General features: G+C 39.7%; 1 protein-coding gene across 2 annotated transcripts in view; it reads left to right on the top strand.

Moving 5' to 3' along the window:
- ercc3 (excision repair cross-complementation group 3) overlaps positions 1 to 8,623 on the top strand; it is a 38,506-nt gene extending 29,883 nt beyond the window's left edge. For both annotated transcript variants that reach the window (XM_034193119.1, XM_034193118.1), the window contains exons 7-15: positions 320 to 524; positions 897 to 1,211; positions 2,370 to 2,554; positions 2,986 to 3,188; positions 3,278 to 3,374; positions 3,909 to 4,026; positions 5,330 to 5,448; positions 8,114 to 8,263; positions 8,361 to 8,623. In XM_034193119.1, the coding sequence (XP_034049010.1) occupies positions 320 to 524; positions 897 to 1,211; positions 2,370 to 2,554; positions 2,986 to 3,188; positions 3,278 to 3,374; positions 3,909 to 4,026; positions 5,330 to 5,448; positions 8,114 to 8,263; positions 8,361 to 8,498 (1,530 nt within the window). In that variant the 3' untranslated portion in view covers positions 8,499 to 8,623. The remainder of the gene's footprint in view (positions 1 to 319; positions 525 to 896; positions 1,212 to 2,369; positions 2,555 to 2,985; positions 3,189 to 3,277; positions 3,375 to 3,908; positions 4,027 to 5,329; positions 5,449 to 8,113; positions 8,264 to 8,360) is intronic.
- Positions 8,624 to 13,964: the final 5,341 nt, after the last annotated feature.

Raw genomic sequence — 13,964 nt, 5'->3', positions numbered from 1 at the left:
TATCATTCGCAATTGATGTTGACCATTTTGTAAAACATGGGATTTATTTTTTTGGTTATTCACATGCAAAAGCACAGAAAACATTCACTTGACAATAAAATAGGTATGTTTTCAGTGACATATACTACCCTCTCAAGCAAATTTCAGTTTTCTTGACATTGATTTTCTAAATGCGATGACAAGAACAAGACATACAAGCCAATGAGTGAAAAACCTATAAAATATTTACAAATATTTGAAACTCAACTTATTTGTAAGACCTCCCAGTTGTGTGTTTTTTGAGCCCTTTAACCTGCTGTTGTTTGTTGCTCTGACTCAGGAAATGATTGAAGAACTACAGAAGCGTTGTATCCACATGGAGTATCCCCTCCTAGCAGAGTACGACTTTCGTAATGATACAGTCAACCCAGACATCAACATAGACCTGAAGCCCACTGCCGTGTTACGGCCCTATCAGGAGAAAAGCCTGCGCAAAATGTTTGGGAATGGACGCGCTCGCTCTGGGGTCATCGTGCTGCCCTGTGGTGAGACACATGGTTTACCTAAAGAAGTTGTGACAAAACATAAGTGATTCCACTGAAGCATTTCATCATAGCAAAAATATAGTGTTGTGATGATTTTAAACTGACTTGAATAAAATAGCTGAGCGCTCTTCAAATGTTACAGTGAAATGTAAAATCTCTGTCATACAAAATGGTCATGAAATACGCAACACTTAATTGCTGGTAGCTGTATACTGGGACATGTATTTTGTACTTACTAGTGTTTGTAGCACTTTATAACCTTATATAACACTGTAACAGTCGTTGGACTGGTGTTGGATACAAATACCGAAGTATTAATCAGTTTATATCATATCTTATCGTCAATTAGTTTAATCTCTCTCTGATTTCCAGGAGCGGGCAAATCTCTGGTGGGTGTGACGGCTGCATGTACCGTGCGTAAGCGGTGCTTAGTGCTAGGTAACTCCTCGGTGTCTGTGGAACAGTGGAAGTCCCAGTTCAAAATGTGGTCTACTATTGATGACTCTCAGATCTGCCGTTTCACCTCTGATGCCAAGGACAAACCCATAGGCTGCTCTGTAGCAATCAGCACCTACTCAATGCTGGGTCACACCACCAAGCGCTCCTGGGAGGCCGAACGGGTCATGGAGTGGATGCGTAGTCAGGAGTGGGGACTCATGATCCTGGATGAGGTCCACACAATTCCTGGTAAGTTTTTACAGTGTGTAGATTTGTCACACAACTCACCATTAGCTCCCAGTGTAACTCAGTTTTGCTAAAAAAATATTTTGATGGCTGAGGACACCGACTGTATTAAATAAAATGTAATAGAAAACAATGTATCTTCTGAAAAGAAATACAAAGTAAAATACCCTGTGTTCTGTCCTGTAATATGATGTTGTATCAGGGTTATTCAGAGCCTAATCTTCAAAGCAGTGCACGACACAACACAAGTGTCATCTGTGGTTTCTACCAATTTTAGATGTCTTTTTTTATGCCCTGCACCCTCTAGATCACAGTATCATTGTGCTCATGTGGACGTGTTGTTCTAATCTTCTGTTACCAGAAAGCATTTGTACATCAGACCACCAAAAACTGGGTCTAAATTACAGTGGTGTTTACTTTTGCTACAGTATTTAAATGGCACAACACTCAGATGCCTCTTAGATAAATGACAAAATAACAGCAATAACTAATGGAAAATAGCATTTTAGTAACTCTGGTTTGTACTGCATTTTAACACCATATTTCTTCCTCCCCACAATGAGCTGTGTGGACATTGAGTGGACAAATAATTCAGTTTCATAAGGGGTCCATACATTTGTCATGGTTTGAAATGGAAAGGCTGATGATAATATAAATAACATACATAACAAGCAATTGTACACGGAACAGAATGATAAAACTCATGTCTGTGCCAAAGTGCACAACATGCATGATAGCAATATTACAGTTGAGGAGAGACCCAACATTTAAGCTGCTTACTTCAACGCGTAGTAGTAGTGCGTTACAGAATTTGCATGCCAGTTTCATCTCAAAGGCTGAAACAACTGCACGTTGATCGGTGAACACTATTTTTTATAAAAGATAGCATTGAAAGTCCCCATTTTTAATCATACCAGTCACTACAGCTTTCGGCATAATGTAGTTTCTGATTGCTAATTCTGCACATGTCCTCATTGTGCATCATATCTGTTTATTAAACCACTGGTTCCTGTGTTCATCCTCTGAATAACAATGCACAAGGTTCCGGTGCATAACTGGGATCAAGTACTGTGCCTGAAAAAGATTATAGGGAACACACTATAGCTGTATTGTTCATTGAGGTAAACACAGTATTTTGTGTTGCTGTGTTTCTCTGTGTAGCCAAGATGTTCCGTCGTGTTTTGACCATCGTCCAGGCTCATTGCAAACTGGGACTTACTGCCACACTGGTGAGGGAAGATGACAAGATTGTGGACCTCAACTTCCTAATTGGGCCTAAGTTGTATGAGGCCAATTGGATGGAGTTGCAGAATAATGGCTACATTGCCAAAGTGCAGTGTGCAGAGGTAAGTCTTTTCACTTTATAACATCAATATATTGTTGGGATGAAAACATTCACAAAAGACTCCTATAGCTCCAGAATGTATTTTGAAAGGGTCACACACACTTTTGGTCATGAACACTTACCTGCTTCGATCTGATGTAGAGTTGTTTTGTAATTAAATATTTAAGTACTCTGAATGTTTTATGGAAAAATTACAACTGCTGTCATTATTATAGAGAAGACCTAGTCTGCACATTTTCCACATCTCCCTGGTCCATCCATACTTGATTAGCTAAGGCTGAGATACTTACACTCTTGTTTGGCTGGGCTGCATTTCTTGTCAGTTCTAGAGATAAGGGGGAAAAAAACACACAAGACAGATGGCGTAAGGTTGTGATCACTGTTGAAGATGAATTGAATTCCTAAAGTGTGTTTTCTCTTTTTCTGCTTTAGGTGTGGTGTCCAATGTCGCCAGAGTTTTACAGAGAGTATGTGGCCATTAAGACAAAGAAACGCATCCTGCTTTATACGATGAATCCTAATAAGTTCCGTGCTTGCCAGTTTCTCATTCGTTTCCATGAACGGCGCAATGACAAGATAATTGTCTTTGCTGATAATGTCTTTGCATTGAAAGAATATGCCATACGCCTTAACAAGTAGGTCATTTGAATAATGACCATTTTGTTTCAGTAAAGTACCTGAGTTTTCTTTATAATTTGATTTTCTGTCTTATTATTTTGTGAAGGCCGTACATCTATGGTCCCACCTCCCAGGGGGAACGCATGCATATCTTACAGAACTTCAAACATAACCCCAAGATCAACACTATTTTCATCTCCAAGGTAAACTGATCAACATACTAGTGGTTTGTTTTCAGTATTCTCTTAGCAGATAATTTGCATTATGAGATATAATGTTGCTTACATGTGCATTAGTTATAAAGATGTTCTTAAACTGTGGTTGATACTCACTCACTCACTCACTAAATGACAGTCAAGCCCATGGACCCTCTTGATGATGAGTAGCAGTATTTGCAACAGACTGATGTAATAATGGTCAAACCTTAACCCTTTAACATCCACACATTTTTAAGTATAATGTAGTACATATCTATATGCTCTACCAAACAGTTGAGTTGGCCATTAATGGATGAACCCACCTACCACGATCACCACCACGACAGTAATTAAGATACTTTTCCCAACATGAAATGTCTCTGGTGTGTCAGGAATCCTGGATGTGTCGGGGTAGTTGGTTTTACTTCCGGACACACAGATGGCACAGGAGACATGTTGTCTGCGTTTCCACAGGATTCTGATATGTTTCGGGCTGTTAATAAGTAAATAAATTTGTACCACATTTCTGCCACTGATCAGGTTGGCGACACTTCGTTTGACTTACCAGAAGCCAATGTTCTCATTCAAATATCTTCTCATGGTGGATCTCGCAGACAGGAGGCCCAGAGGCTGGGCAGAGTGCTACGAGCCAAAAAAGGTGAGTCTCTCTGTTGTCAGGATTATTTACTTGACAAACCTGTATGTAGAGAACAAGTTTGTCAACTCCATGCCAAGTGCCATGTTGTCATCAACAGGCTGTTTTGGGAGAATAACAATAAAAATGCCACCGATATTTAACAGTTTTCAATTGAAAGTCTTTCTCCTGATGCTTATTCTGTTTTCTTTGGCTTCCTGTGTCCATGATTTTCCTTCAATACAAACACTCTAAATTTCCATCTACATTGACACTAATTTCACAGGAAGCGAGTAAATCCATATTTTGAACAAGGTGACCATTTTTGGTGTGCTTTCTTGTCAAAATATGTGTTAATTATTTACAGATCAATATAAAACCAAACGGTTACAATATTAAATGTTACATCAGCAGCCCTTTAAATTAGAAATCTGGAATTTTTCAACCTGACTGATTGCGGCTCTCAGTGAGAGGCTTGTTCTTCTTAAAACAGCAACGAGCCTCTCAGCATGAATCAACTCGTATGGATTTAATGGAGTGCAGCCTTCCTTAGCCTGAAGAAGATTAAGGTAAATTAATGCCTGTATAATTGGTTGATTTTAAAAAAAGAAGAAAAAAAGTTACATTTGCTGAGGTAAGCATGCATAGTTTATCTCCATATGGATCCTCTCCATGCTAACAGTTTTTTGCTTACCTGTTTGACTTCCATTATACAGCTGTTTAGTTCTTGATGGTGTTGGTGATGCAAGTCAATACTGAACTAATTATCTTTTATTTATTTATTTTGTCCTCCATGAAAAGTTGAATCCAAAAACATCTAAAAAAAAAAAAAAAAATAGTGACCAAGTCAAAAAATCTCAGCGGTTCAAGACAAAGCATTCGCCTAATATAGGGCAGTGAATAAGTAACCAACTAAATTAAAGCTGCTTCTGGAACTACCTGTTGCATTGAGAATTAAGATGGAAGATTGCAAAACATTAAAACTAGAGTAAGAAGATATGATGTTGTTAAGTAAACACAGTACGAAATTGTAATTGTATGCGCAAAACTTGAGCGCTCATAAAATGTAAGTTGACCAAGGATGGGGTGTTCATTGTTTGGGGAAGTTATTTCTTCCTATTACTATTTGAGTTTTGATTTGGAGAGTTTGTCCTACATGAAAGACAAATTTAGTTAATGGAATACCTTCAAGTGACATTGGAACTATGAGTTGCACTCCTCTGTGTACATGTAGGCCTCTGTGGTGTAGTTTAATATACACACAGGTTGGTTTTACTTGGTGTCTCTAAGTTATATGATGGCCTCTTTTAACTAATCATCTTTTCAGGTATGGTGGCAGAGGAGTACAATGCCTACTTTTATTCATTGGTCTCCCAGGACACCCAGGAGATGGCGTACTCCACCAAGCGGCAGAGGTTCCTGGTGGACCAGGGTTACAGCTTTAAGGCATGTTCTCCCTAGCATCTGCATTTTACATTTAGCATCAATGACACTAAAGTCGAAGGATGTAGGTTCTTGACATTGTAAAGTTGTGTTTTGAAATAATATGCGCAATTCTATAGTTTCTGTTAACTATGCAGTTGCTCCATAGAAGGCGGAACCTGACACGATATATTCAAAAGTGTTTAGTTTCAGAAGAATACTGCAAGAGACAATGACACTGAAAGAAAGTTATCAGTAGAGAAATTTTATACAGCAACACTGAAGTAAATATTACAGAAAGCTTAGTGGTACAAGCAGCAGTGACCATGGTGGACATGCTGACATTTTTTGTAACCTGTGGTGTGTTTTTTTTTCTATTTTGAGTTAAAATTTCACTTTGTATTAAAAAGATTTTAATGTGTGCAGCATTTAGTTTAATTGTTAAAATTGAGGAGGTGTACGGGGCAGTCAGAAAGCATCGCATTATACACTTCTCCTGGCCACTGAAAAAGCTAAAATGTCATTTGATCTATCGGGAAGCATGTAGCGCTTAGCTGCTGTGGTACACGTGTACATTGATTGTGAAGCAGCAGCAACTCCTTTTGTAGTCCGGTGACCTCCACAGTGAGTCCATAACAGTCTCTCTCTCTCACACACACACACACACACACACACACACACACACACACACACACACACACACACACACACACACACACACACACACACACTCAAAATGGGACTGAAACACTGCAGCCATCTGTAGCACATTATTGATTATCCTGCGAAACACTTCCACGACTGTTTGTTACTCAAGGACATGACGTTGTTGTGTGATGATCACATCATGTACAACCCCAATTCTAATGAAGTTGGGACGTTGTGTAAAATGTAAATGAAAAAACAGAATAGAATGATTTGCAAATCCTCTTCAACCTATACACAACAAAGGCAAGATATTTAATGTTCAAACTGATAAACTTTATTGTTTTTGTGTAAATATTTGCTCATTTTGAAATGGATGCCTGCAACACGTTTCAAAAAAGTTGGGACAGTGGCAACAAAAGACTGGGAAAGCTGATGAATTCTCAAAGAACACCTGTTTGGAACATTCCACAGGTGAACAGGTTAATTTGAAACAGGTGAGTGTCATGATTGGGTATGAAAGGAGCATCCCCAAAAGGCTCAGCCGTTCACAAGCATAGATGAGACGAGGATCACCACTTTGTGAGCAACTGCGTGAAAAAATAGTCCAACAGTTTAAGAACAATGTTTCTCAACGTTCAATTGCAAGGAATTTAGGGATTCCATCATCTACAGTCCATAATATAATCAGAAGATTCAGAGAATCTGGAGAACTTTCTCCACATAAGCGGCAATGCTGAAAACCAACATTGAATACCCATGACCTTCGATCCCTCAGGTGGCACTGCATTAAAAACCAACATCATTGCGTAAAGGATCTTACTGCATGGGCTCAGGAACACTAAAGAAAATCATCAGTTAACACAGTTTGTCGCTACAGCTACAAGTGCAAGCTAAAACTCTGCCATGTAAAGCGAAAGCCATACATCAACAACTTCAGAAACACCACCGCCTTCTCTGGGCCTGAGCTCATTTAAAATGGACACATGCACAGTGGATAAGTGGTCTGTGGTCTGATGAGTCCACACTTCAAATTGTTTTTGGAAATCATGGACGTCGTGTCCTCCAGACAAAACAGGAAAAACACCATCCAGGTTATTACCAGCGCAAAGTTCAAAAGCCAGCATCTGTGATGGTATGGGGGGGTGTTAGTGCCCATGGTATGGGCAGCTTACACATCTGTGATGGCATCAACAATTCTGAAAGGTACATCCAGGTTTTGGAGCAACACATGCTGCCATCCAAGCAACGTCTTTTTCAGGGATGTCCCTGCTTATTTCAGCAAGACAATGGCAAGCCACATTCTGCACGTGTTACAACAGTGTGGCTTTGTAGTAAAAGAGTGCAGGAACGAGACTGGCCTGCCTGCAATCCAGACCTGTCGCCCATTGAAAATGTGTGGCGCATTATGAAACGTAAAATACAGCAACGGAGACCCCGGACTGTTGAACAACTGAAGTCATACATCAAGCAAGAATGGGAAAGAATTCCACCTACAAAGCTTCATCAATTAGTGTCCTCAGTTACCAAATGCTTATTGAGTGTTGTTAGAAGGAAAGGTGATGTAACACAGTGGTAAACTGTCCCAACGTTTTTGAAATGTGTTGCAGGCATCCATTTCAAATGAGCAAATATTTGCACAGAAACAATAAAGTTTATCAGTTTGAACATTAAATATCTTGTCTTTGTGGTGTATTCAATTGAATATAGGTAGAAAAGGATTTGTAAATCATTGTATTCTATTTTAATTTACATTTTACACAACATCCCAGCTTCATTGGAATTTGGGTTGTAGACATAGAACTGTTTGGTTAGACGTTTCATTGACATGACATTTAACCAAGACTGTGCATGATGTAGACATCCATTGAGTGTGTATGTATAGTTTACAGACATTAGGCATGGGACAAAATTTAGTTTTATCAAATGTTGCATGACAGAATTGTTATTAAAAAAAAAATGTGTATTATTTCCCCCCCCCCCCCCCCCCCCCCCCCCCCCCGCAGTAAATCATGTATTTGTTTATGCTGCTCTCCTATTTTAGGTTATCACAAAGATGGCGGGTATGGAGGAAGAGGACTTGATGTTCTCAACTCAAGATGAGCAGCATCAGCTGCTCCAAAAGGTCCTTGCTGCTTCAGACTTGGATGCTGAGGACGAAGTGGTGGCAGGGGAGGTGGGCGCACGGCCACAGGTGCGTGTGTATTTTCCCTCCAAGTTTCATACACACATGGCAACTTGTGTGTGAGCAGTGAGGTTACATGTTGCTTTTCTCTTTGTCGTCTTATCAGTTCTCAAGGCGAACGGGCACCATGAGCTCCATGTCAGGTGCAGATAATACAGTGTACATGGAATATCAGAGTCGAAGCAGCAAAGCTTCAACATCAAGCAAGGCCATCCATCCTCTCTTCAAACGCTTCCGAAAGTAGATGCTCTGATGCAAATCCTCGAGAGATGCTGGACAAAGTGAAGGAGCATTAATGCATGCTGAGGCTGATACCTAACCTATCATTAGAAGACTCTGGTACTCCAGCTGGTCTGGAGAAACCCCAAAGCTGAATACGATTCATTACTTCTTCCTGATGGCTGAGATTTTTGAGATAAATAACTAATAGAGCTGATCTAGTTTATGTATAACTTATGTACTGTATTTTCTGGGCTACATGTCAAACCAGAGTATTAGTTGCATTTGTTCAAAATTGCTTCATGCAGAGGAAAAATGTCTCATTTGGTCTGTCATTTATTATGTCTGCCAAGCACGTAATAAAGTCAACTGTGTTTATTCATCTATTTGTCTGTTAGCAGGATTACGTCAAAACTACTGCATGGGTTTTGAAAACATTTTCACTACCGATAGATATTAGGCCACGGAAGACTCCATTACATTTTGGAGGTGATCCGGATTTGGGATCAAGATTTCACTTTATATAAGCTTTGAAGGATTACGTCACAACTCCTTCACAGATTCTCACCAAATTTGCACCACAGATGCATATTAGGGCATAGAAGACTCCATTAAATTTTGGAGGTGATCCGGATCAGGATTGGTGTACGTCAGAAATCTCAGGTTGCTCTTGTTTATGAAATATGATGCTGCTGTTGCTTCATGTGACAAGAAACAAAATGAGTTTAATCTGTGCATTATTTATAATGTAAGCCCCCGTTATAGTGAACAGAAATGAATGGGGTAATGAATGTTATTGTACAAGGCACATAGAAGAAAGAATAATTCCTCCTGTGTCCCTAACTGCTGTTACAGTTGGTTTGTTTAACAGATTAAAGGCTGTTTCCTGTTCCGTTCGTGGTTTGTCTATTAATACGTTTAACCTTTTAAACAGTTATGACCTATATGTACATGACATGAAATATGACATTTGCTTATTAACTTAAATTCCCTTAAGTTGTGACTCTTAATACAAGGTTTTCAGACGGTTTGAGTGTTTGGACTCGTATGTTTTGAAACGGTGTTGTGTTTCATAGGTAGGATGAAATGTTAGGACACCGGCATTTTGAGCAAAAGTGAGATTTTGGCCTTGTCTATGCGGTAAAGGCATTATAACATTATACTAACTGATGACAGCACTAATAACATGATTCTTTAAAACATTCCACAATACATTAACATTTCTTGGTTTTCCTTCAGAAACAGCTTTTTTGATGTCACCCCACAAGTTCTCAATTGGATTTAGGTCCAGGGATTGGGCAGGCCACTCCAAAACATTAATTTTGTTGGTTTGGAACCAAGATTTTGCTCGTTTACTAGTGTGCTTGGGGTCATTGTCTTGTTGAAACACCCATTTCAAGGGCATGTCCTCTTCAGCATAAGGCAACATGACCTCTTCAAGTATTTTGACATATCCAAACTGATCCATGATACCTGGGTATATAGGCCCAATACCATAGTAGGAGAAACATGCCCATATCATGATGCTTGCACCACCATGCTTCACTGTGAACTGTGGCTTGGATTCAAAGTTTGGGGGTCGTCTCACAAACTGTCTGCGGCCCTTGGACCCAAAAAGAACAGTTTTACTCTCATCAGTCCACAAAATATTCCTCCATTTCTCTTTTGGCCAGTTATGTTCTTTGGCAAATTGTAACCTCTTCTGCACATGTCTTTTATTTAACAGAGGGACTTTGCGGGGGATTCTTGCACATAAATTAGCTTCACACAGGCGTCTTCTAACTGTCACAGCACTTACAGGTAACACCAGACTGTCCTTGATCATCCTGGAGCTGATCAATGGGTGAGCCTTTGCCATTCTGGTTATTCTTCTGTTTACTTCCACGCGTCTCTAGTTTTTTGTCCTTTTTAAAGCATTGGAGATCATTGTAGATGAACAGCCTATAATGTTTTGCACCTGTGTATAAGTTTCCCCCTCTCCAATCAACTTTTTAATCAAACTATGCTGTTCTGAGCAATGTCTTGAACGTCCCATTTTCCTCTGGCTTTCAAAGAGAAAAGCATGTTCAACAGGTGCTGGCTTCATCCTTAAATAGGGGACACCTGATTCACACCTGTTTGTTCCACAAAATTGACAAACTCACTGACTGAATACCACACTACTATTATTGTGAACACCCCCTTTTCTACTTTTTTTTTTTATTAATAGCCCAATTTCATAGCCTTAAGAGTGTGCATATCATGAATGCTTGGTCTTGTTGGATTTGTGAGAATTTACTGAATCTACTGGTACCTTGTTTCCCATGTAACAATAAAAAATATACTCAAAACCTGGATTAATCTTTTTAGTCACATAGCGCTACTATTATTCTGAACACTGCTGTACCTAGCAACTTACTCGAAAACAAAAGTAAAGCTGTGCCCGGCTGTGTTCTCAGCCAGAATTGCTTCAAGTTGTTTTTTTTTTACCCCTATTGAGCACAATCAAACAGGTTTCATGCCGTACTCAATAGGGCTACCCCATTTTAAAGGTTTGAACATAATTGAAGCTTTTTAAGGCTACGAACACCCAGGCGCAACCATGTAATGACGCCGATTTGTTGAATCGGGGTGACAGGCTTGAAAATTTCGCCCCGATTTCAAAACTGGTGCTAATGATTGTTGTAACTCTTATGTATACCAAGTTTGTTCGAGATTGGCAAAAGATGGATCAAGACGTTACTGTGATGCTTCAAAACGTGCCCCGATTTGCTGTTCAGTATGAAGCAGGAGTTAAGTTTGAAAGATACTCAAAGACTTTGGTTTCTGAATTCTTTTTCAGATAGTTTTCACAGAACATTGGTTATCTTTGCTATGCACAGTTTGTCATTGCTTTTTGGCACTTGGTTTCTGACTGATAATTGGAAAATAAACAGGCATAAAATGTGAGCCTCCATCCAGTTTTGGTGGTGTAAGTAAATCCATAACAGAAAAATGAGAGTGACTGAGGCACATTTGATTGCGATATAACGTAAAATGTACACCAAATTGGCTTTTCAATATTAAACTCGAATCTCCACAAAATCCACAATCCAGAGTGATTGGGACATATTTGATTAAGATATAATGTAAAATATACATTAAATGGGGTTTTCAACGTTAAATTTAAATGGCCAAAAAACCTGTAATCAGAGAGATCAAGATCAAACTTTGTTGGTCAATAAAGAAAAATCCTACATAACACTCTCAAATATGAAAGAAATTTGATATCTTTTTGACAGTTATGATTTTTTGAAAATTCAGTGTTAAAGATGTTTTTTCCCCAAGATTTTTCCTGGCTTTGACCTATAACCTTGAAAATTGTATCAGTTCTTGTGTATCAGGATATGAACCCTACTCTTGTATGTGTACAATATGGAATAAAGCTTCTATTCTATTCTATCTTCAGTAAAAATTTCATAATAATATATGACAAATTGTGGGCTGCAGGCTGTTCACAAACAAACAAACGGGCGAAAACATAACCTCCTCCAACTTCATTGATGGAGGAAACAATGAAAAATTCTCCAAAATTATGCCAAATGGCCTTTTTCCAACCTGAGTGCTGTAGTTTGACCAGCAGGAGACCACTGATGTGTGCAGTGAATTTGGTGACATCACACCTTATAACAATGAATTCATTGAATATTTTTCTGGTGTCTCTTTTAGTTTTTACCGGAGGCCATCAAAATATCAGGTATTACAAAGACTTTGCATCCATCTGTCTGTCTGTGCTCGGCATAAGTCCAGTTCTATTACTGCCAGAACCTTCAAATTCACAGGGAACATTCTTGGGACACAGACTTTGGACAAGTTTAAAGATGAATAACCTTGACATATTCTAAGTGGTATTTTAAGAGGTTAAAAAGTCACATTCGGTTTCTATTTTTATGCTAGGAATCCTTTTTTAACCTCACTGGCTGGTTTCTCTGGCGCTCCAATACTGCTTCATTTGTGTTTAAATCTAACATCTTTCTCATATATTATGTAAAAGCTATGACAAACACTTTTGTAACCTGATAACACCCCTGGAGTGATTTACAAGACATCTTGCGGACATCAGCGTGCATGCGCATTACATGCAGTCAAAGCTATCTTACGCTGTTTTCAAAAGCTCATGTATGTGCACACGCACACCCTCTTGCAGATGCCGTTAAAACGTAAATAAAATATTGTTTATGATTGGTTGAGTTTATTCTGCAATACCAATATAAGCATACAGAGGTGATTCAGGTGAATGTGTCAATGACACACTGATAACACAATAAAGCATAAATGATTATTTCCATTGTGGTCCTTGTGAAATTATCACATGACAAAATAGAGGGGTTTGACTGGACATGTACAAACTGCACATACGACAATAGGATCTTAATAATGAATGTAAATAATAAATGTATAATTATATAACATACACTTTGCAATGGGATACCAATTAAACAACTGCAAATTTTTAGCCTGCTTGTTCAGATTAATGTTATTTTTCCAGCTCAGAGGGCGGTTCACATACATAAAAATAAGGTTGAATGACAGGGTCACGTCCCTACGCCTTCGGGTCGGGGACAGGGTCTTGTTCACGAGTGAGGGACGGATGGAGCGTGAGATCGATAGACGGATCGGTGCAGCATCTGCAGTGATGCGGTTGCTGTATCGGACCGTCGTGGTGAAGAGAGAGCTGAGTAGGGGGGCAAAGCTCTCGATTTACCGATCGATCTACGTTCCGATCCTCACCTATGGTCATGAGATTTGGCTCATGACCGAAAGAACGAGATCGCGAGTACAAGCGGCTGAGATGAGTTTCCTCCGCTGGGCGCTCCCTTAGAGATAGGGTGAGGAGCTCGGTCACTCGGGAGGAGCTCGGAGTCGAGCCGCTGCTCCTCCACGTCGAAAGGAGTCAGTTGTGGTGGTTCGGGCATCTTTCCGGATGCCCCCTGGACGCCTCGCTGGAGAGGTGTTCCGGGCACGTCCCATTGGGTGGAGGCCCCGGGGAAGACCCAGGACACGCTGGACTACATCTCTCGGCTGGCTTGGGAACGCCTTGGGGTTCCCCCGGAGGAGCTGGGGGAGGTGTGTGTGGATCGGGAGGTCTGGGCGGCTTTGCTTGAGCTGCTGCCCCCGCGACCCGACTCCGGATAAAGCGGAAGAAAATGGATGGATGGATGGAAGTATTTGTATTTCAAATACATCGCCAATCCCAAGTATTTCCAAATACTTTTCCAAATACTTTTTCAAATACTTTTCAAACTTGGGAATCTCTGTGACACCGTGTTGAGACACACCAGAAAACTATAAGCTCCGCGTTATTGTGATTGAGATACAATAATACAATATGCTGAGACGGGAAGATATGACATTTTATTGTTTTGTGATATGATGGATACAAAAGGATGCAATATTGATGGAAACAGAATATATATTGTGATATTTTGATTATTGTGATATAATATTGAATTTGTGATAAAACATTCAATCC

The sequence above is a fragment of the Thalassophryne amazonica genome, chromosome 2, assembly GCF_902500255.1.
Source record: "Thalassophryne amazonica chromosome 2, fThaAma1.1, whole genome shotgun sequence".
NCBI lineage: Eukaryota > Metazoa > Chordata > Actinopteri > Batrachoidiformes > Batrachoididae > Thalassophryne > Thalassophryne amazonica.
The sequence above is the reverse complement of the archived record's forward strand: the minus strand, read 5'-3'. Positions and strand labels throughout refer to the sequence as shown.